At 27.9% G+C, this 22,076-nt stretch overlaps 3 protein-coding genes and 2 non-coding genes across 7 annotated transcripts; all 5 read right to left on the bottom strand.

Moving 5' to 3' along the window:
* Positions 1-391: 391 nt before the first annotated feature.
* LOC137832464 (uncharacterized) lies at positions 392-1,901 on the bottom strand. Of its 3 annotated transcripts, none has more exons than XM_068640638.1 (2): positions 1,058-1,698; positions 392-861 (listed from the first exon to the last, which is right to left on the bottom strand). In XM_068640638.1, exons 1-2 carry the CDS (start codon positions 1,617-1,619, stop codon positions 854-856), a joined length of 570 nt encoding a protein of 189 aa, XP_068496739.1. In that variant the 5' UTR covers positions 1,620-1,698; the 3' UTR covers positions 392-853. The 3 variants fall into 3 exon arrangements, with proteins under 3 accessions (XP_068496739.1, XP_068496738.1, XP_068496737.1); XM_068640637.1 differs by having other exon boundaries at positions 392-839; XM_068640636.1 differs by having other exon boundaries at positions 392-1,901.
* An 8,243-nt stretch (positions 1,902-10,144) lies between these two features.
* On the bottom strand, positions 10,145-11,086 carry LOC137833576 (uncharacterized). Its single transcript, XM_068641917.1, has one exon. It carries the CDS (start codon positions 11,084-11,086, stop codon positions 10,145-10,147), a length of 942 nt encoding a protein of 313 aa, XP_068498018.1.
* A 2,404-nt stretch (positions 11,087-13,490) lies between these two features.
* TRNAG-UCC (transfer RNA glycine (anticodon UCC)) lies at positions 13,491-13,562 on the bottom strand. The gene has a single exon. It is a non-coding gene; the product is annotated as a tRNA-Gly (tRNA).
* A 1,999-nt stretch (positions 13,563-15,561) lies between these two features.
* On the bottom strand, positions 15,562-15,633 carry TRNAG-UCC (transfer RNA glycine (anticodon UCC)). Its single transcript has one exon. It is a non-coding gene; the product is annotated as a tRNA-Gly (tRNA).
* Positions 15,634-16,443: 810 nt separating this feature from the next.
* On the bottom strand, positions 16,444-17,385 carry LOC137833575 (uncharacterized). The gene has a single exon (XM_068641916.1). It carries the CDS (start codon positions 17,383-17,385, stop codon positions 16,444-16,446), a length of 942 nt encoding a protein of 313 aa, XP_068498017.1.
* Between the last annotated feature and the right edge of the window lie 4,691 nt (positions 17,386-22,076).

The following is a 22,076-nucleotide window of genomic DNA, read 5'->3' as shown; positions in this document are numbered from 1 at the left end:
TGGTTAAGGCAACCAAAACAAAAGTACGCTTACAGATTTACCCCTCGTAGTAAATATTTAAAATTTTATTCCAGTCAAATTTAATGCCTTTTTAACTTGTCCATACACTATTCCATTGGTAAATGGTAACAAAATTCAAAATAAAAAATAAAAAATTGAAAGGTGTTAAAAAGGGTATAGAGGAGAATAATGATAATTGAGGATTTTATTTTCATATAGGTAATTTCTTCTATGACATGAGATGAAAAGTCAACCGGTTGTGCAATTGCACAACAATTCTCCTTATGCTTGGATCCTCTCAAATTACCGAACAAGAAACATTTAAACATCGGCAGTACACTTTTCCCAGTATTGTTTTGCCAATCAGCATGCCATGATCTTACCAATACTATACATTTAACAGATTTTTGCTTTATTAAATTTAACTTCTCTATAACAATAGTCATTGAATACAGTGAATACATACAACTGTATGAAAAAAAAGGTTAAAATTGATAAACTTTTATCAATCTATATAACCAACAAATGTTCATTTTGCTCAGTGTAATAGAAATGATATTAATTGTGTCCTCATTTTTCATACATTCCAGTGAAGGGGACAAAAGTGATTGGAAAAAGCCGAATGAGTTGGTCATTTAATTATGTATAACCTTTTTTCTGGTTGGAGAGTCTGATATTTGGTTGGGTGAGCATTGTGGCCTTAAATTTGAAGTACAAAATTTTAAACTTGACATGGACCTACTCCAACAGAAGTTGTCTGTGACCTACAATGATCTTAAAAGCTGAGATGCATTTCCCCTCCTTTGGTCTGAAATTACAATGTGGAATTCCAGAAATTCCTGATGGAAAAAGGTCAAAAAGCTGCTATAGCAAAAAGTTAAACAAAATTTCTCAGATATAAGCAAAATATGTAGTAAAAGAAAAACTGGAATTACAAAACTTCATCATCTAACTGTGGAAGCAACAGTATGAGCCCACCACCTGAGACTATCTTTTATGTCAATTTCATTGTTCAGAGCAGGAATTTTCCAATTCACGAGAGAGTTCTTTTTCTTACTTTTTTCTTGAACCTTCCATGCTTCTGAGAGGTAAGGTCTTTGGACTGCAGACCCATCAGAATCCTCTTCTTCCTCATCACTCTTCCCTAACCTTTGCAAGCCAGGAATGATTGAAGCCAGACTTGAGTCCTTGTCTTCCTCTGAGAAAACAAACCCCAGATCCATGAACCCTTTTAACTCCTCAGATTCAAGGTCTGACAAACTCTTGCTTTGCCTTTTCTTCTTCCTTTCCCTCTTCTTAGGCAACACTTCATGCTGCACCTGTGCTTCTGAGTCTGTGACATCTTTTCCTGAGAGAATGGTTTGGAGCTTTGGTGAGAAAACTGAATCTGGGGAAAGAGAATCATCCTTGAAACATGTCATGGAACTCAACTGGTCGCTCATGGACCTGCTGTGAGTGCTTTGTAAGCGTAAAAGCATTGGTTCTGATGGTTCTTCTTTTATTTGATGATCTGAATTTTCATGAGAATTTGTTGGTGTTGATGAACTTGTGTGTTCCTTCGAAGTTTGATGCCCAAACCAGCATGAATCAAAGAGGTTGAAGACTTCTTCTGCATCCATGATGAATGATGGTAGCTTTGGAAAATCAGCTGAGCCTTTAGAATTGTATTAGCAGAAACTGTCAAGACATGGTAGTAAGATATATTATATAATTATGTTATGTCCTTGAGGACCATTTTACCCTCATTGAACCTTGAAATCACGAGAAGAACTCAACCAATAATTTACACGTTCTAGATTTGAGACATTTTCTAATTAACGTATGATTTGGTTGTTTAATATTCGTATTTCCTAAGGGGAAAACGTTAGCTTTGGACAAAAATGAAAGCGTTTGGAATGGGATGGCTTTGAGAAGAGGCAAAAGCAAAGGTTATTTATGGCAAAATACAGAATTATGAATGATACTAGATAAAGCCAGATATGAGGTTGGCCACTGGTCGATATCAACCACTGTTACCAATCTTTTTCTGTTCTCTTAGATGTTGACATTTTTGGGTCACATCTCTTTCTTGTTGGTTTGGTGATTGCATCAAAGCTTTCATGTGTAAACTAATTGCGTTAGCAGTAGCAATAGCAATAATTCACAGTTGCTTCCAAACTACACAAAATTGAAAGCCTATTACTGTGGTCGGCATTAGATGCAATATTCATGCTAAGTTTCTAGCACTTCACATATTTTAGCCTTTGAAAAAGAAACACTTTTTGACGAAAGGTACCATGCATGTGCCTTTTTTATTCATTCAACAGGTTTTGCCAATTTATTTACTCCATAAACATCATTTTCATTTGATATTTAAAACTGTTTCTGATATTTCACCCACATCTAATATCATGCTCCTTTTTTCGTCTGTGCAGTTAAAATTTGCTCAATTACATATAAAGAACCAGATTGGGATTCACTTCAGGTAGTTATGAATTGATGTTAAATTAAACTTCACGTGATTATAATAATATAACATGCTGCTGTCAAATTATATTATTTAGTTACATCAAGTGTGCTGTACCTAATTGTATAATATATGGCTTTTATATACAGTAACACTCTTCTTTTCATTCTTTTCTGTCTGTTATCTTCTTTAATTTCTTTCATCACTCCACATTCTCTTTATACCAATTACACGTTTTCAATAATATTACTATATTTTTTTGAGTCTATGATTTGTCACAACTACAGAAGCACTAAAATTGAGTTTAATTTGTCAAATTAATTTTGTTCTCTCGTCCAAACATAAAAAACAAGTAATTTGAGTGGATAGGAATGATTTTTGTGATATGGTCGTAAAAACTGAGTGGTCTTTTCTGTAGTTTCTGCGGCTTCAGCCACATAACATATATTCCACAATGAAGTTGTTGGGTCTAGCAGAAAGGAATATTTGGAATATTCTAATAATAAACGTATGTATATTCTACCATGTTTTTGTCACAAATTCAATTATTCAAAGTTGTTAAACGAGGAGGGGATTACTGAGGAGCCTAATTCCCACGTGCATCTCATGCCTTTGTTTCATTTTCTCCATTTGTTTATGCTTTTAATTTTAAGGTATGTTTACTAACTTTTTGTTGAAAAAATAAAACGTATAAGTCTGTCTGTGAATTAAATTATCTTATACATTACTTAAAAATTATCTTTTAGAAAAATTAATATGATTTTTTTATAAATTAATTTTATTTTATAGAAAATTTGTTTAATTTTCTCACTTTTTTTAAATATTTATAAAAAATATTCAAACGAGTCTTTTAAAATCAATTAGGAAGACGGAGTTTCCCTCTCACGTTATTCCTAGCCATATCTCCGCTTCACTATTTTTGGTACGTAGAAAGCCCAAAGTTCCGAATGAAATTTTCATCAAATTTTATTTTCCTTAAAAACATTAGAAAATCCTTATTTAGAAAAATGATCTCAAATAATTAGTTAGATATGTAGAGAGGGGTATATTTTCATACTGTTCATTATAAACCATCATTTAAATTAATTGTATAAATTTAAAAGAAAATTATTTGGGTCCCTAGAATACAAGCACTCAAATCACGAAGATAACTTTCAAAATATAATATTATTAGAGTTGACGAAACTAACTTTAACATAAAATATTTATAAATTTTTTAATAATATAATGTGTAAATACGTTTTAATATTAAAAAAAACCCGAATCTAGTAGTATTAAATATGTTTTAATTTTTTGTAATATGTTAGATTAGAATATACTAATATAATATATCCTTAATGTTTATTTAAGCTCACACTAATTTATATGCTATTGTATGCCTTATAGTGGCCAATAGTAATAATAAATTATTTTTAATTTAAATGTTGAAATTTAAAGAGAACAAATTTTATCATTTATAGTTTTTCTCTCTTACTTTTAATGTAAATATTTTCACACACTTATTTCTTTCATTCACACTCTTCTCCTCATCTCATTTATTCATACTCAACTCCTTTATCCACATTCATCTTCTTCTTTAACAATTTTCTCCTTATTTTTCTCATTCATACTCATTTCATTTATCTACATTCATCTCCCTTATTTACATAACCATGAGTATTTTTTTACACCCATCCCACAACTCTAAATATTATTATTTTAATCATTTTTCACATTATTTAATTAAAAATTTATCTTTTATTATATTTAAAAAAAAAAGTGTATACAACTATCTTGATTATCAAAATATAATTTCTTTATCTACACTCATAAAGAGTTAATATTTTTTATTGACGCGAGATAGACACTAATCATAAACTAGTATCAACTATTTGTTGTTTTCATTATTTTTTTACGGACACTAAGTTCAATTTTGTGAAATTCTCTTTTTCAATATATACTATTTCTTCTACGTAGTTATTAAATTGAAATTCAATATGTCAAATAAAAAGTTATCAATTTATGAACTAAAATAATAATAAATATTTAAGCTTAGAGACTATAACGTTAACATCATACTTAGTAATTAATTTAAGGATTAAAAGAATAATAGATGTGTTACCTACACTACAATAAAATCATGAAATAGAAACCAATTTTTAGAAATCAAAATAATTAGTTACAATAGTAACTAAATTAGAGACCATTTTAAAAACTAAAAAAAAATAGTTTCTAAATTAGTTTCTATTATTATTAAATAGTCTCTAAATTTTTCTACCAAATTTAAAAACTAATTACTATTGTAACTAATTATTTTAGTCTCTTAAAATTAGTTTTTATTTTATGATTTTATTGTAATGATATACACAAACATTAGCTTTAACAATTTTTCTAATGATAAAGAATAAAATGAAATGACAAAAAAACACTCAATTACATAAAAAAAAAACACACAATCTTAAGAAAAATAATATTTTGAAGACTAAAATAACTATTTAATAACTATATTATAATAGTATTAATGAATGAATAATCGATCAGTTTAAAGAAGTTATTAACTGATTATATATTTGAATAAAATTATCTATATATTATTCTTGCTAACGGTATACTGATTTTGGACCCTTAAGATGAAAAAAAAAACTATTAAATCTTAGGATTTGTTTTTCATTTACTCTATTCTGAAATATCTCAAAATTTCATTATTTAATGATTGATTGTGACATCGTTCCTGGGTAGTGACTAAAAGAAGGAAACCAATTAAATGTATTCTCGCCTTACTATGCATTATCCCCAAAAAAATTTCAAGAAAAAAAACTCTAACGGGTGACTTATTGTTACTACTTGTGACAATGAGATGAGTGGTTTTCCTCTTTCTCCTTTTTTCCCTCTATCTTTTTATTTTGTGGTATATAGATAATCTTTTGAACAGATATTTTCTTCTTATATTTTGTAAATATAAAATAAAATCAATTCATTTAAGTTAAAATTTATTTATTTACTCTATCTATACTTTTATTTTAATTAACGTAATAAATGAATTTCAACTTTTGAAAAAAAAAACTTTATGTTGTTTATTTATTTTATAAAAAGTTCCTCCCAAACATACCATGTTTTAAAAGTGAAAAAGAGAAACCTAGACACACAAATTAGTTTTACACAGTCATGTATATCACTTTTTTATATTCATAAGTGACAGTTTCTATTATTAAAAAAAGACATAACTGTCAACGTTAGTTATAGATAATTTTAACATTATTATTTGAAATCACTGTTGTGGTCCACATTAGTAATAGAGTGTGGATAACTAATGTTGACAGGGTTGAAAATGTTTCCATATATAAAATATCTGGCCAGTGTATTGAATCAACTTCTTAAGTTACAATTAAGTCACAGTATATAGAAATCGAGATTATATATAGTTCAAAAGTTTGTTTAACTTAATAATATTAGTAAATAACCCTTGATTAATTTGTAATTTGTTTAAGACCTTATTTGAGGTAACATTTTTAAAATACTACTTTCAAACCTCTTATATTTTACTATCTTTTTTTTATTTAAAGATATATTAGTTTTTTTTATCCTTTCTTGTGATTTTATTATTATTTTCTGTTCTTCTTCCTCATATATTTATCCATCTATTTTCAGTCAACCCTATATTCAACACATCTAAAACTATAGAGTCTTTTACTAGAGTCAATATATGTTAAAGTTTTTTTTTTAATAAGCTTAAAAAATTATTTAATTTAGTATGCATTTTATAAAATTTGAAGGTCAATATTTAGCACATTGCAATTTAATGGAGTCACAAACTAATCTCTCACTCGCGTGGCCCAAGAGGGTTTTTGCATTTAATTTTTCATTTTTTCTCACATGTTTTTCCTTGTAATTTTTAATTTATAATCTAAATTTTATCAAAACTTTAGCTTTTGTAGCAAAATTACGAGGAATTTATTCATAACTTGTTCAGTTAAAGAAAAAGAAATCCAAACCATAAAACCTAAGTTAATTCTCTAAGTATTATATATTAAAAATTTATTAGTATTATGAAGATTTCTTTGGTATATTGCAGTAACTGAAGTGTCCCACCTCTTAATGTTGGAAATCGACTAGATATTAGAATCTTTCATAGTATATAAGTGTGTGCAAACCTCACCTCATTGAGTCGGTTTCATGAAATTGAGTTAAGCTTAATATTCACTTGGTAACACTTAACCTCCCAATTCTTCATAATATCTTCCTATTTTATTCTAATATTAATGAATAGTGAAAATAAAAACTCGTCCAACTAAATACAATCATACAACATAATGACTTCTAAAAACACTCTTAATTACTTGAGATTTGATTTAATAATTATTATTTTTTTATAAATTTGCTGATAAGACACATTAAATATACTTTCTAGTTATGATTAATACAGTTACATGATACTTAAAATATAGTACTATATATTAACAGATTATTTTTAGCTATACACAAAATATAGTAATTGCAATTTCCCTGGGTTTTAAGTTATTTTATTGAATTTGACAAATGCTGATAGCTTCGAGTAGATTTTTCAAAGTTCACGTTGTTTCATTGTTGACCAATTCATTATTAAAATATTTATCTCAACGACCAAATTTAAAACCGCGGAAAATGCACACGAATAACCAATTCTTCACGGACACACCAAAATAGTAATTTCAAACGTACAAGTGAACACAATATTAGGTAATGATCATAAAACTTCTCCTTTTTCTCTGCCACAAGAAAAGTTCATTAGAAGAAATTCCAAAATAAAAACAGAACTTGAAAATAGAGCACATATATTGTATTAAATTTTGATGATTTTATTACCTGAAAAATTGGAAATAGTTATTGAAATGGGATGATAAAAAGGGTATTGTGCAAGTAGATGAAGATATTGCTATACTAGAGGAGGAATTAAGAGAACACATGCAATAAGGGTCCCAAATACCAACGTAAAGCCAGCTACGGATAAAATAATATGTGGTGGATAGCACGTGCCTTCACATTCTTATTGTAATATGAGCCTTTATGAAGATGAGCTATGTTTTGGAGCATGTCTTGTGGTACCAGAGTTTAGCGTGTGCACTGTGCAGGAGTGTGAAATCGCTGGACAAATCTCCATTTGCCACTGTCTTCCCTTCATGACCAATGCACTTTCACATGCCTTGTTGCAACTCACTCTACAATTTCACTCTTGGACACTGTGTGAGGAACCAAGTATTTAAGAAATGATTTGAAAAGAAATTAGGGGGTTCTAGTCATTATTTCTTGAGGCAATAGCTATATATACACAGTAATTTGTAGACTTTTGACAGTTTAAGGTGACAGCATCACATGGTGTTGTCCATCAAATAAATGCCATGAACGTCCTCATGATAAAGAGAATAACAAAACTTTCATTCTAGGCTAGGCTAGGATCCAAAGGAAGATGAGGTACTTCTCAACTCAACCTAACAATATGTACCCAATAATTGGATTGCTTATATATTTTGTCAAAATTTAGCTTTTGTACTACTGTTTGCATTTGGACCCTCATTGCATATCAAAAGTCAGGCAAACAACCAAGGATCAGTGGTTACTTGAAAAGGAAACAGTTAATTATTTTGGTTATTTTTATAGGGGTGAGGATATTTTTTTAAACTTGGTAATAACTTTTTTTAATTAGCAAAAACTTAATCAATTGAAGAAGAAGAACACGAAGGATGCTTCAACCCTTTTAAAAAAAGAGTATCTTAACATGCTCACTAACATCCAACAGAAAAATAATTACCTCCTAAGATGGTAAATTATAGGTTACTCAGTACCCTCTCAAAAGGAAAGAAAACCAGGAACATTCTATATATTGTCGCACTTAAAACACATTCAGCTGCTATACAAAAATTAGGAAATAACAGCTCCCATTTGTATGGAGGTTGCGCTGGAAAACTTCCTCACTTGGACGAATAGAGCCCTGATATCATTTCCCAGCAATTGTGTAAACCGTGGTAGTGTATTATTATTATTTTTTAAATTTATTTATTTTTATTTATTACATATAATAGTATGCAAAAAAAAAAAATATAGTATCAAATAGTATGAATAATATCATCACCATCCAGTTCCAAACATAGCACTACTGTGAACATTAACCAACATTAATAATACTTCACAAAGTGTTATGCACATTAGCAATGAAGAGGTGGACCATTTCTTGAAAATTCTGAAAATTATCAGTAACAGGCAGGACATGATATTCTATAGAATCAACCTCTTAACCCAAGACGATGAACAGGAGCCTTCTCAGCGTTCAAATCCTATACAGTGCTATGTATTTACTGGAACGCTACTATCTAAAAGTTACAGAAAAAGAAAGTGACTGAGTAGAATGTATGGTTCATAAGAAAAGAAAGAAAATAATATTAACTGTTTGTATTTAGAGTTTTGGAGGGAAGAACAGTAGAGGATATAACTGTGAACAATAAATATCATCTCTTCTCAAAATGAAGAGATGTAGAGGAAAAACCATCTCAACATGTGTTATTTTCGAATTTACCCTCATTCATCTACAAGAATTTTTAATATTTAAAAAAATTATTTTTTTATTTATATATGATGTGATCTATTTTTTAATTTTATAATATATTTAATATTTTAATAAATTATTTGAGGTTGTCATTTTATTTAATTTGTTGATGTGTTTATATTAATATATTTTTTTATAATTATTATGTTTATGAGTTAGTATATTTTTTATAATAGTTTTTTATGAAATTATTTTCTATTGTTAATTACGTTATATTTTTTATTTATTTTTTATTATTATAGGGTTTTTAAAATAAAAAAAATATTATTTATTATTTATATAAGATGTGATTTATTTTCTAATTTTATAATGCATGTTTAATATATAAAATTTACTTGAATTTTTTTTTTATTTAATTTGTTGAATACAATTTTTTCTAATTATAATTTTTAAATTAGATCTATTTATATTTAATATATATTTATTTTTTATTTTTTATTTTAATTTTAATTTTTAAATCTACTAAATATGTTAAAGTTATTTATTTTTAAACAAAAAATAACTCATTTCATTATTACAAATTTTTAATAGGCAAGGATAAATTTGTAAAGTAACATTTAACAATTTTAAAAAAAAATCATCACAACCATCACATCACTCACAAACTTTCATAAACTTCATTCACACATCCACTTTAACATGTCACAATCCAAACAACCACATTTTCTTTACGCTTTATTCGCACATCCTGACACATCCATTTCTTCAAATTCTCACATATTCACTCACCAGATCAAACGCGTGACTGAGTCATGATTCTAATAGACAAATTAACACATGATAACTCCCAAAATTTTATACTGGATTCACTAATTCAACTAATAGTTCACCATTTGCGGTCCGAAGTCCTAATCAACCAATTTAGAAAGATTTAAACATATTATGGTCAACAAAAGACTTTATTTTATCTTTTAAATCTTTTTTCTCCCTATTTTATTAATTGTTTAAATACCGAAGCCTTAAAGATATACCATATAATATGAAGAGTCATTCATATTTGAGACTCAGTCAAGTTAATTTATGGATAAACCTACTATTCAAAAAATCAAAATACATTCACTCATTATTTCCAATTACAAAATAAAAGCTTACAATTTATAATCATATTTTACCAAGTTACAATTGGTATCCTAGTTTCATTCTTAAATCAAAGGCTCCTTCTCCTCCTCCTCCTCCATCAGAATGCGTTTCAAGCTTCCCTGGGGTTGAAACTTATGCCCGCTAGTGATCCTGCTTATTGAGTACAATATTGAGAAGAGTATCCAAGTGTAAAACTCAACCTGATATATACCAAAACTCAATATATCCATCATCATGTTCTTCTTAGACTCCACAGACACTTTGGAGCATGTGTTCAAATACAAGTACCATAAAAACAACCCTACAGATATAACTCCCAGTACCAGATTCAAGAGAAATCCAATAAGTTTCTTCTTTCCCTCTAATACCTGTGAAGCCTTCTTCAATGCCTTGGTTCCACTAATCTCTTCACGAACCGATATGTCAATTGCCAAGTTCCCAAAAGTGCCCACATACGTGAAGATTAAGATACCTCCTGCAACGAAAACCGTTGTACCAATGTTGCTGGCTAAGATGAGACTTAGTTCATGTTGCTGCTCACAACTAGAACTAATAATCAACGCCATGCGCTGATGCAAAACTAAAATTCCAAAGGATACACAACCCAATTTAATCAGCTTTACCAAGAACCACGTAACAAGTAAGCTTCTCGCGGGTTTAGTAACTATTAATATCAAGCTTGTGATGCTTAACTCCGCTTCTGAATCCACTCTCTTCTTAGAGGTTAAGATGTAGAGAATTGTCGTTAGCAAGGAATACATAGATATGCCAAGAACGGCAAAACCTTCAACTTGTGTAATAAACGAGACATACTGGATGGTTGCGTCTGCAAAGCTGTTGAGTTGTTCACTATTTGTGAGAAAAACATTGGATAAATGGCTTGTGACAAAAGTGGTATAGAAGAAGGAGGGAGGTAAGACGATGAAGCACGAAAAAATTGTGCATAAGAGTATATGAGTAGTATAGAAATCCTGCAGTTTTCTCAAAAATCCTGCCAAACCCATTTAGATCGAGAAAGGGTTCAAAATATTTTTTAGGGTGGAAGGGTGGGTTACTAAGTTCCGTCTGTGGCATATATTTATATAAAAAAAGTATTGACTTGGAATTATTGAAGGTGAAGATGATCAGTTTATGAAGAACGCTTCTGAATTCAACTACTATGACAGGAAAAGTATAAAAATAGAATAGTAAATGTGAGAAGGTTCATTGTTAGTGCCGAATGGTGCCATTGAGAAAGACTTTTTTATGAACCACTGCATGCGTGGTTTTAATGTGGAGTAGTTGAAAATTGAAAGTCTCACAATTATTTTATTATTTTATTTGTTATAATTTATGAAGGTGTAAATTGAATATAAGAGAAAAATGGGAGTTTCAACCTTGCTGTTATTTTATTAAAGGAAAAAATTTCTTTAATACTAAAAGATATTCTTGATACCACGTTATAATAATATTTAAAATTACAAAATAAATTAAATATAATTAAAATATTATTTTATTAGTTTGTAAACTAATATTTTTTACTGTATTAACATATCACCACTCTTTATTAAATTCCTGCCCATATATGTCACCGATAGACCGCTATATTAATAAATAATCTAAAGACCGATAAGCAAAAATGTAATACAATTAGCTTCTTCTTTTTTTTCTTGATGCGAAATGAGAGGTATAATTTGTAATCTAATTGCTGTAAACTTGAAAGTCTCTTCATCTAATTTTAAATTGAATCAAATGTTTAAGGGGTTTTTGACTATGATAGGATTTTTTTTTTTTTATCAAAATGGGATCCATTTAAAAAAATTACAAATTTAGGCAAGTCGTGTCAATTTGACACGACTTCATATGCACAAATTGTCCCAATTTGACACGACTATACCATGTCATAATGAAGTCGTGCCAACTTGGCACGACTTTTGTCCTGTCATACTGAAGTCGTGTCAGCACGACTTCTACCACGTCATAATTTTTTTAAAATTTTATTGTTTATATATTGGGTAGTAAGTTATGTAATGTTAAAAATTAATTTGATATATAATTTTCTAAGAGTGTTAATTTTAAGGAACAAAAAATTGGATAATTGTGTATCACAATTTTATTTTTTTTTCTGAAGTAATAATTTTTTTTATCACAATTAAAATAATACATTTTTTAAACCTGTTTATTTTTTTTAATGTCATTTATATTAAAATATAAAAAGGTATAAGTATTGTAATTATTTTGAAATAATTAAATAATTTAAAAATAATTATATAAATTTTAAATAAGTCAAATAATTTGTAATTATTTTGAAATAATTAAATAATTTAAAAATAATTATATATCCAAATTTTTGTTCCTTAAAACTAACACTCTTAGAAAATTATGTATCAAATTAATTTTTAACACATAACTTACTACCCCATATAAAAACAATAAAATTAAAAAAAAAATATGACGTGGCAGAAGTCGTGCCAAGTTGACACAACTTCAGTATGACAGGGCAGAAGTCGTGTCAAATTGGAACGATTTGTGCATATGAAGTCGTGTCAAATTGGCACGACTTGCCTAAATTTGTAATTTTTTTTAAACGGATCCCATTTTGGTAAAAACAAAAAAAATAACCCATCATAGTGAAAACCCCATGTTTAAGTCACATATTTAAATCTTTTATATATGGGAAAGAATTCAAAATCTTAAATTAAATACATATACTAAGAATATAAAGAGTTGTAATTCTTATTATATCCTAAATTGGTTTTATATATGATTAAAATAAATAAATTAAAGTTAAACTCGTATATATATATATATATATATATATATATATATATATATATGTGTGTGTGTGTGTGTTTGAAGATTATAAATTTTGGACATAGAATCCTATTAATTTATTAATTTAACATACTGATTATTCTGTTATTTATTAATTTTTAAAATATGAAAAATTTAGGTAAACAAAAAAGTAAAGAATATTTTAATAATAGATCTTTATTGTTTGAAGACCAAATGATTTTTTGTGTTTGTATATATTTAATCACTAAATATTTTTAGATATGAATACTAAATTAGTCTTTTAAAATACGATCAATGAATTAGTTTTTATGTAATGATAATTAAATTTGATTTTTAAATTAGAATTAAAATATATTTTTAATATTAGTTGTCAAAATTATAAGTATACTGAAATTAGTTTATAAATTAGTATGAAAATTTCTTGTAATTTCTATATGGTTGCTTAATTATACTTCCTACGTTACAAAACCCACTACAAACTATTTACTTGAATAATATCTCTCTTTAAACATTCTGTTGAACTCAAACAAACAAAAAAAAGTGTCCATTCATTTCTCATTTGATAACTAATTCCATAAAACCCTGCATTAAAAAAAAAGAAAAACAGAGCAAAAACAATGTTAAATTAAAACATGCGTTTGCCGGGAGTCGAACCCGGGTCTATTGCTTGGAAGGCAATTATCCTAACCGTTGGACTACAAACGCTTGTTGATAATTTTATTAAAATTAATTAATTTGTAAAACTGCAATGTTGGTTTCATATAGGGAACTCCACTTCAGTCAGTTCCCAACTTAAGTAAATAAGACTGAAGGAATTGAAAAATTCACTTAAATCACTTTGACACGGATAACAATAATCTAGATTCACTTCATAAATTATTATTTTATTACATTATAATGTTTTAAATGACCTTTTTAACAGAGGTGTGAAAACGGTATATCCAAAAGAGAAAAGAGATGAGAGTCTAATAAAAAAAAGGAAACAAATCTTCTTCCCAGCGGCGCTTTTCGTGTACGATCACATCTCTCGAATACTCTCTACATACGCGTATCCTTGTTTATAAATCATTTAATTTAGATTAGGATTTTGACAATTACCAATTAGTGCATGAGGAAATCCTCCCAAGTATTTATAGTGTATTTTATTTTTAGTTGTCCAAGATAAATTATACCATGCATATCTGAATTTTGTGATTGATAATGTTAAAAAATCTAATTTTTAAATACTACTTTAATATATAATAAAAAAAACTTCAGAAAACATATTTAACAAGACTTTATTACAATTGTGGAAAAAATAAAATAAAACTCATAATGATTTACAACTTCTAATTTGAACAAAAATATGTGATCAGAAATCGCGCTTACAAGCAATACTTTTTTTATTATTATTAAAAAATCGTTTTTTGCAATCACAAATAACATAACTATTTTTTTTAAATTACATTACTTTTAACTTAACTATATATAATTGTTCTTAGATACTTAAAATAAATCATCCACTGTATAATGACTTATATTCAACTTAAAAAGATATCTCCTCTTTTTATGAGCTATAAAGAAGAGTTGAACGAGGAAGAGACATTAGAATATTAAAAAAATGAAAAAAAAATTTGACACTTCATTACTATCATACTTTATCTTTATAACCCCTTCAAATAATAAAATATATGTATGGTTAATAAAAAATAATATAAATAAAATTTTAATATATATATATATATATATGTTTATATATATTGTTTCAAACAATAGTATTGGCTATATCAAATTTAGATAATTCAGCGTAAGAAAAATATGTAAACTTTTAGCTTGTGTAATTTGTTTTTTTTTTATATCTTATTTTATATATATTGAAATCTCTTTTGTGTTTGATTTTGTTATTAACCTAATTTAATAATAAATGTTATTTCCTAATTAAGATTAATTATTTAAAATCTTTTAATTTACATAAATACGATATTAATAACTTTAAACATAAGTATTGATAACCGATATATTTATACTCTTTGATCATTTGATTCAGTCCATTATTAACTAAACTAACGAGTAAAAGATATTTAAACCCTAAATCATAAACTTTAAATCATATATATAAAAGTTTTAAGTTATAAAATTTGAATTCATAAACTATTTTATTAGATAATAAGTATCTGATAGACTAGCTAATAAACTAGGTAATAAATATAAAATGACATTTTTTATTTTATTTTAACAAGTCTTTTTAGTCAAATAAATTTATATAAAAAGAATTAATAAATTTGTGACTTTTTTTCTTGATGCATTGTTTTTTTTTCTTATTTTAATTGTAATATTTACATATAGCATCATAACATATGTAACTCCAATGTTAAATTTTAAAAAATTAAACTTAAATCGCAATAAAAAATAATTGAACAAATACTAAAAATAGTATAATAATTATCTGTGTGTATAAGATTAAAACTAATGATATAAGATATATTGAAATATAAAAAAAATAAACTACAATCTAACTAAAATAAGTTATCTTATAAATTAAAAATTTATAAAATAAGCTGATTTAAAAGAATTATTACATATTTTTGTGTTAATGAAAATAATTTTTAAATTAACCAACCCAAATTCTGAAAGAAGAAATGCTAAATATTTCACCCAGACCATTAAACAAAAGAAAATCTGCAAATAAAATGAAGTAATTTTGAACAAATAATGTAAAATAAAATGCGTTTGCCGGGAGTCGAACCCGGGTCTATTGCTTGGAAGGCAATTATCCTAACCGTTGGACTACAAACGCCTCATATTTTGTGTAAATTTCATTTCAATATTTATCACAAAAAGGTTTTTTTGCCACAAAATGCAGGTGAAAATGCAGTGATAGTTTCAGATACTTGGTCTTCTAAATTAGAATATGATTATCATATAGGGACGGAGCTCCATTTTAGTTAGTCCCAAGCTTAAGTAAATAAGAATGAAGAGAAATTATAATACTCTTATAATATGGAAAATAACTTTTTAGTTGTTACATATATATATATATATATATATAACGTGTCTAAATATACAACCAAATATTCTAATTTCTTATAATAAAATACGTGTCCATCATTTTAAGAATCGATCTATTTATACGCAATATTTATTTCAGTCCAGTCTATGATTTATATATATATATATATATATATATATATATATTTTTATTTTTTTATATATATATATATTTTATTGTTGTTAAATGAAAGTGAAAAGAAAAGGTGGGTGTTTATAATCATGACGGACAAATCAACACGTAGTCCGAAGTCCTAATCAACAAATTTTAAAAGATTTAAACATATTATGGTAAAATCAAAAGACTTTATTTTATCTTTTAAATGTTTTCTCTCTCTATTTTATTAATTTTTTAAATATCAAAACCTTAAAGATGTACGATATAATGAAGACTCATTCATATTTGAGACTCAATCAAGTTCGTTTATGGATAATATAAGCGTCAGACCTACTATTTAAAAAATCGAAATACTTTCACTTTTATTTCCAATTACAAAACAAAAGTTTACATCTTATCATCATATTTTACCAAGTTATAATTGGTATCCTAGTTTCTTTCTTAAATCAAAGGCTCTTTCTCCTCCTCCTCCTCCTCCATCAGAATGCGTTTCAAGCATCCCTGGGGTTGAAACTTATTCCCGCTACTGATCTTGCATATTGAGTACAATATTGAGAAGAGTGCCCAAGTGTAAAACTCAACCTGATATATACCAAAATTCCATATGATCATCATCATGTTCTTCTTAAACTCCACCGACACTTTGGAGCATGTGTTCAAGTACAAGTACCATAAAAACAACCCTACAGATATAACTCCCAGTACCAGATTCATGAGAAATCCAACAAGTTTCTTCTTTCCCTCTAATACCTGTGATGCCTTCTTCAATGCCTTGCTTCCACTAATCTCTTCACGAACCGATATATCAATTGCCAAGTTCCCAAAAGTGCCCACATACGTGAAGATTAAAATACCTCCTGCAAGGAAAATCACTGTACCAACGTTGCTGGCTAAAACTTCACTTAGTTCATGTTGCTGCTCACAACTAGAATTAATAATCAACGCCAAGTGGTGATGCAAAACTAAAATTCCAAAGGATACACAACCCAATTTAATTAGCCTTACCAAGAACCACGTAACAAGTAAGCTTCTCGCGGGTTTAGTAACTATTAATATCAAGCCTGTGATGCTCAACTCCGCTTCTGAATCCACTTTCTTCTTAGAGTCTAAGATGTAGAGAATTGGAATTAGCAGAGAAAACATAGATATGCCAAGAACGGCAAAACCTTCAACTTGTGTAATAAACGAGACATAGTGGAAGGTTGCGTCTGCAAAGCCGTTGAGATCACTATTTGAGAGAAAAACGTTGGATAAATACCCCAGGACAAAGAAGGTGTAGTAGAAGGAGGGAGGTAAGACGAAGAAACACAATAAAATTTTGAATATGAGTTTATGAATGGTAGATAAATCTTGTAGTTTTCTCAGAAATCCTGCCAAACCCATTTAGATCGAGAAAGGGGTTCAGAATTTTTTTGGAGTGGAATGATGGGTAAGTTCCGTCTGTGGCATATACTTATATAAAAAAAGTATTGAGTTGGAATTATTGAAGGTGAAGATGATGAGGTTATGAAGAACGCTTCTGAATTCAACTGTTATGACAGGAAAAGTATAAAAATAGAATAGTCAACGTGTAAGGTTCCTTGTTACTGCCAAATGGTGCCATTAATAGGACCCACGCTCCCGTGTATACTGTCTCTGCATTATTTACTGTAGCGTTATCCCAGAATCCGATGTTACGTATCACCATATCGTTAATTATATTTATATTTAAAGATATTAATGTTATTTAAAGATATTAATGTTATATCAATACAAATTAATTTTTTTTATTAATCTTAAAGAATTTCAATTAATTAACCTTAAATATTAAGACATTAAATTAAGCTAATAACAAAATCAAATACAAAATACATATTTTCTTAACTATTTTGAATATTTTAAATTTAAAATTGCTAATATTTTTATTTGAAACATTTACCATTGTTATTTCAGAGTTATAAATTTCTTGAGGTAATTGAAGATTTTTCATGAATGACTGGTTGAAATTTCAAGAATTGTATTAAATATCTGCCCATATGTCAGAGACATACGTCGCCGTCAGGTAATGACTACTAATAAATGACCTAACGGATAAGTTAAAGTAACGTGATATTTTGAAATCCAGTATAATTTTACATTCACTCTATATCTACTATTTTAATTTTTGTTTTTTTATAAATATAAAAGTTTATTTTTTTAATGATCATATTATCTCTAAAAAAAATTGTCAATTGATTGGTGAGTATTAAAATATTCCTTTTTAACTTAAATATAATACAATTTTTTTCTTAAAATAAAATGAGTGGTATAATTTATAAGTGTAATTGGGAAGTTATTTAGTATCATTTTTCTAATCTGTAATCTAATTTATCTAATTTTAGATAAGTTTAACACTAATACAAAAATGACAATCAATGACAAGCTATTATGATGGGTCTAATCCACCCATCATAATAAGTATAGAGGTGGCAATATAGTAAATAAATTAAAATATACTATATCAGTTGTTATTAAATCTAATATAATAAATATTTATTATATCAGTTACTATTTTAAGGGACATAAAAATAGTTTCTATGTCAGTTATAATAAATATGATATAATAAGTCTAATATTCTCTTTTATGTTATTTTTCCTTTGTGTTCTAACGTTTTGGTTATCAACACTATTTTCTGTATTTCCGCTCTCAACAACGATTACCTTGTCTTTTCGGTACACTTCTCTTTCATGGCTAACAACAAGCATTCTCCGCGTTCTATCCTAAGAGCAATTATTGTTGAAAGTTAAACCCTAATCCGTAATCTGCTTCACGACTATGTCTCGATCAACACAGGTAAGCAATTTTTCGACATAGGTCAAAAGTGAGTACTATTTTTGGGTTTTTCATTTGGTTGAGGATGGTGGTTGAGTCGCTGCTCCAGCTGGACGCCGCTCTGGCGTAGCAGAGTGTCATCTTCGAGCCCAAACCACATGACTGGAACGTGAAATTAATTGAAGGAGAAGCAGCTCGTTATCTCCACTGCGGTTGCTAGCGCCATCGTGGTAGAGGATTTCGCAATAGAGTTCGCAAAGAGATTGAGGACGACAAAGTTCATGGTGACGATGATTTCACAACATTATCTTAGTGTTGGTTTTGAAATTTCATCTAAACTAATAGATGTCTTGTTTTGCCAAATTGATTACCCTGAAAAGTTATTTTATACGAAGGATACTGTTTGATTTTATTGCTATAGTTGTGATACATGTTTGTGGCATTATTGAATCATGATTTAATTTTTTATTATTTTAATCTATTTCATGGTTGTTGACTATTTGAATAGGCATAATGATTGACTTTATATGTTCCTAAATTTTTCTATGTATTTTATGTCCTACAGTTGCTATACTGGTTCCAACCCGAGAATTGGCTTTGTAGACTTCACAAGTGTTTAAAGAACTTGGAAAGCACTTGAAAATTCAAGTTATGGTTACAACAGGTGTTGCTTCATCCCTGTGGAAGTAAGTGTACAGTTGACCTGCAAACCAAATATTCATTTCTCCTAATCATTAACTGTTATATTAGATGCATAATGCAAACCATTTTATACAAATTTTGATCATATATACTATAATAAGAACAGAGACTTCATGTTAGTCCTGTCATTATATGGTCCCCATTTAGTTAACATTACATTTTTTAGTGTATCATTATTTAAATTTGTTGCAAACTATATAACTATCTGAGTTATACCTTTTATAATAAATTTAACCTATCGTAGATAATATATTAAAAGGAAATATGATAAAGGATGTGATGCCATACTCTTTGAAATTATACAAACATATATGTTAGTATAACTTTTTGTTGAATAAAAAAAGGAAGAGAAGAGAAAAATATGAGGTAAAATAATCCATAGGATACATTAATCTTAGAGTTACTATAGAGCCTACAACATAGGCCTATGAGTACCCAAATTGAAACACAGCAGCTGTAAAGTTGATAACTCCAAATGTTAGTCGTACAGTTAAGACATTATATGAATCCATTTTCTTCAAAAAAAAAAAAAAATAATGATATGGCATGAATCCATATAGGGATGATAGGGCTTGACTTTTGCCTGGAGTGGACAACTTGTTGGTTATATCCTGCATGATTTAGATAATAAGAATTTTGATTTAGATAATAAGAATTTTGTAGAACAGTCTTAGTTTTTTTGTAGAAGATAAGATACTCATGTATCTTGTAGAACCCACACTGGTCAAACTTTTTATATATGTTTATTTGTTAATTCCTTTACCTTTTCAATGTTTCCATGAAATTTTCTAAATTTCAATTCAATTTTAGTCATGGATCTCTCAACTAGCAACAAGTGAGAAACCTCTTGTTTTCTGCAAGAGAATAGTGCAAGTGGTCAAATAAGGAAGCATATATTTCTTTTCTGCTTTATTTCTTCATCTAACAAATGGTCAAATAACTAAAATTTATATATATATATGTGTGTGCCTTCTGTGACCTAGTTATTGGATGTTGGTTATTGAGCTTTTGCATTGGATTAATTTGCTATAGTTAATCTAAATTCTTCAAAAAGTGATTGAGAACAAATGTTTCGACCTGTAGGTTGAAGAAATCTTATAAGATAAAGGAATGAATGGATAGAGGATGGCCAACCAGAAAAGCTGCGCAATTAAGAGTATTAGATGGGAAGTTTCAAAGTTGAAAACTTGAAGATTAACTTGATGCTTGGATTGTATGGAATAGAAGAATTAGGAAAGGGTAGAAATAAAATGTACTCATCTTCAGTTTAAGCTGTAATTTTGGTTGAAACTGCATTCAATGTTTTTGTGCTCTATTTCCAATCTTTTTAACTTTACAATTACTTTAAAACAAGTGAAGTCTCTACAATGTAGCCATTGCCTTGTTGTGGATTATTCAGATTTGACAAGGATTGAAAAAAATTTGAAGATTTTGTAGGTTGAAAAGCAGTTATTCAGGTTTGAAGACTGTTTTTCAACTATGTTTATATATTTTTTTCGTGTCTATATTCTACTGGAGCATTATTTGTGACTAACTAATGACTTTTGTTAGATTAGAAGTCATGCTTAGAAATACTTATTGAAAATTCAATGCTCCTAAAGGCACAACATTTATGCCTCCTCCTGACATGCTATTTTTCGATTTTTTAGTTTTGGTGCCACTACCAACTTCCATTGGTTATGTTTTTTCAATAAATATGCTTGCACACGGGTTTGCCGCATGGGATTAAACCTCCTTGCTAATGAATACCGAAGCAAAGGAAAACAAGCTCCGGTTCTTCATGGTAATTTTCTCATATACTGATTTTCTTCATGAAGCTGAATTTTTTGCTTCCTTTTCCCAATTTTGAAAGTATTTCATTTTAAGAGTTTAAGTTCATATATTATTAACAAAAGTATTTTGTTGGTATCAATCAATTATAAATAATTTTAGATATAACGTATCAAAATAATTATTATAAACTATAGTTTTATTATATCAAAATCTATGATAGGATATATAAACATTTTAGATATAACTTATTAAAATAATTATTATAAACTATATAGTTTTATTATATCAAAATCTATGACAGTATAAAAAAGCATTTTAGTTAACTTCTTATTTTATTGAATTTTAATAGAGGTTTTTTAAAATTTGTGTTTTAAATTTAAATTATCGGAAACAATTACTAAATATATGTAGAAACATGTCTTTCATGTTTTTAATTGGATCTATAAAGTTTAGAGTCTTGTTTGATCTAAATTACTAATATTGGTTGTTCCTAAAGTTAATACTTTTTTTTTTCATTCATTCGCAGGGGACTAAGCACGAATGATGTTAAGAGAAATTTGGATTGTTTGCTACAAGAGTATTAAAAGTTAATATTTTAGTTATTTAACTATTTATCTCTATTTTCAATAGAGATAAAAATATAGAAGACCTTAGTGTACAACAATTTTTTTTTTTAAGGTTGCAAAATTATTTAGTTTATTTAAATATATGAATGTTATATTTATATTTTTTTGTACATTGGATAATACGATTAATTATCAAGAATTGGTTTATCTGAAAATTATATATTATTATATGCAGGTTGTTG

This window comes from Phaseolus vulgaris, chromosome 6, assembly GCF_000499845.2.
Source record: "Phaseolus vulgaris cultivar G19833 chromosome 6, P. vulgaris v2.0, whole genome shotgun sequence".
In the NCBI taxonomy this organism is placed as follows: Eukaryota; Viridiplantae; Streptophyta; class Magnoliopsida; order Fabales; family Fabaceae; genus Phaseolus; species Phaseolus vulgaris.
Note: the sequence above shows the minus strand (reverse complement) of the source record. Positions and strands in the feature narration are given on the sequence as shown.

What these genes read in the sequence shown, in the direction of transcription:
- LOC137832464 (XM_068640636.1), bottom strand. Translation starts at nt 1,619, where the DNA reads ATGGATGCAGAAGAAGTCTTCAACCTCTTTGATTCATGCTGGTTTGGG.
- LOC137833576 (XM_068641917.1), bottom strand. Translation starts at nt 11,086, where the DNA reads ATGGGTTTGGCAGGATTTTTGAGAAAACTGCAGGATTTCTATACTACT.
- LOC137833575 (XM_068641916.1), bottom strand. Translation starts at nt 17,385, where the DNA reads ATGGGTTTGGCAGGATTTCTGAGAAAACTACAAGATTTATCTACCATT.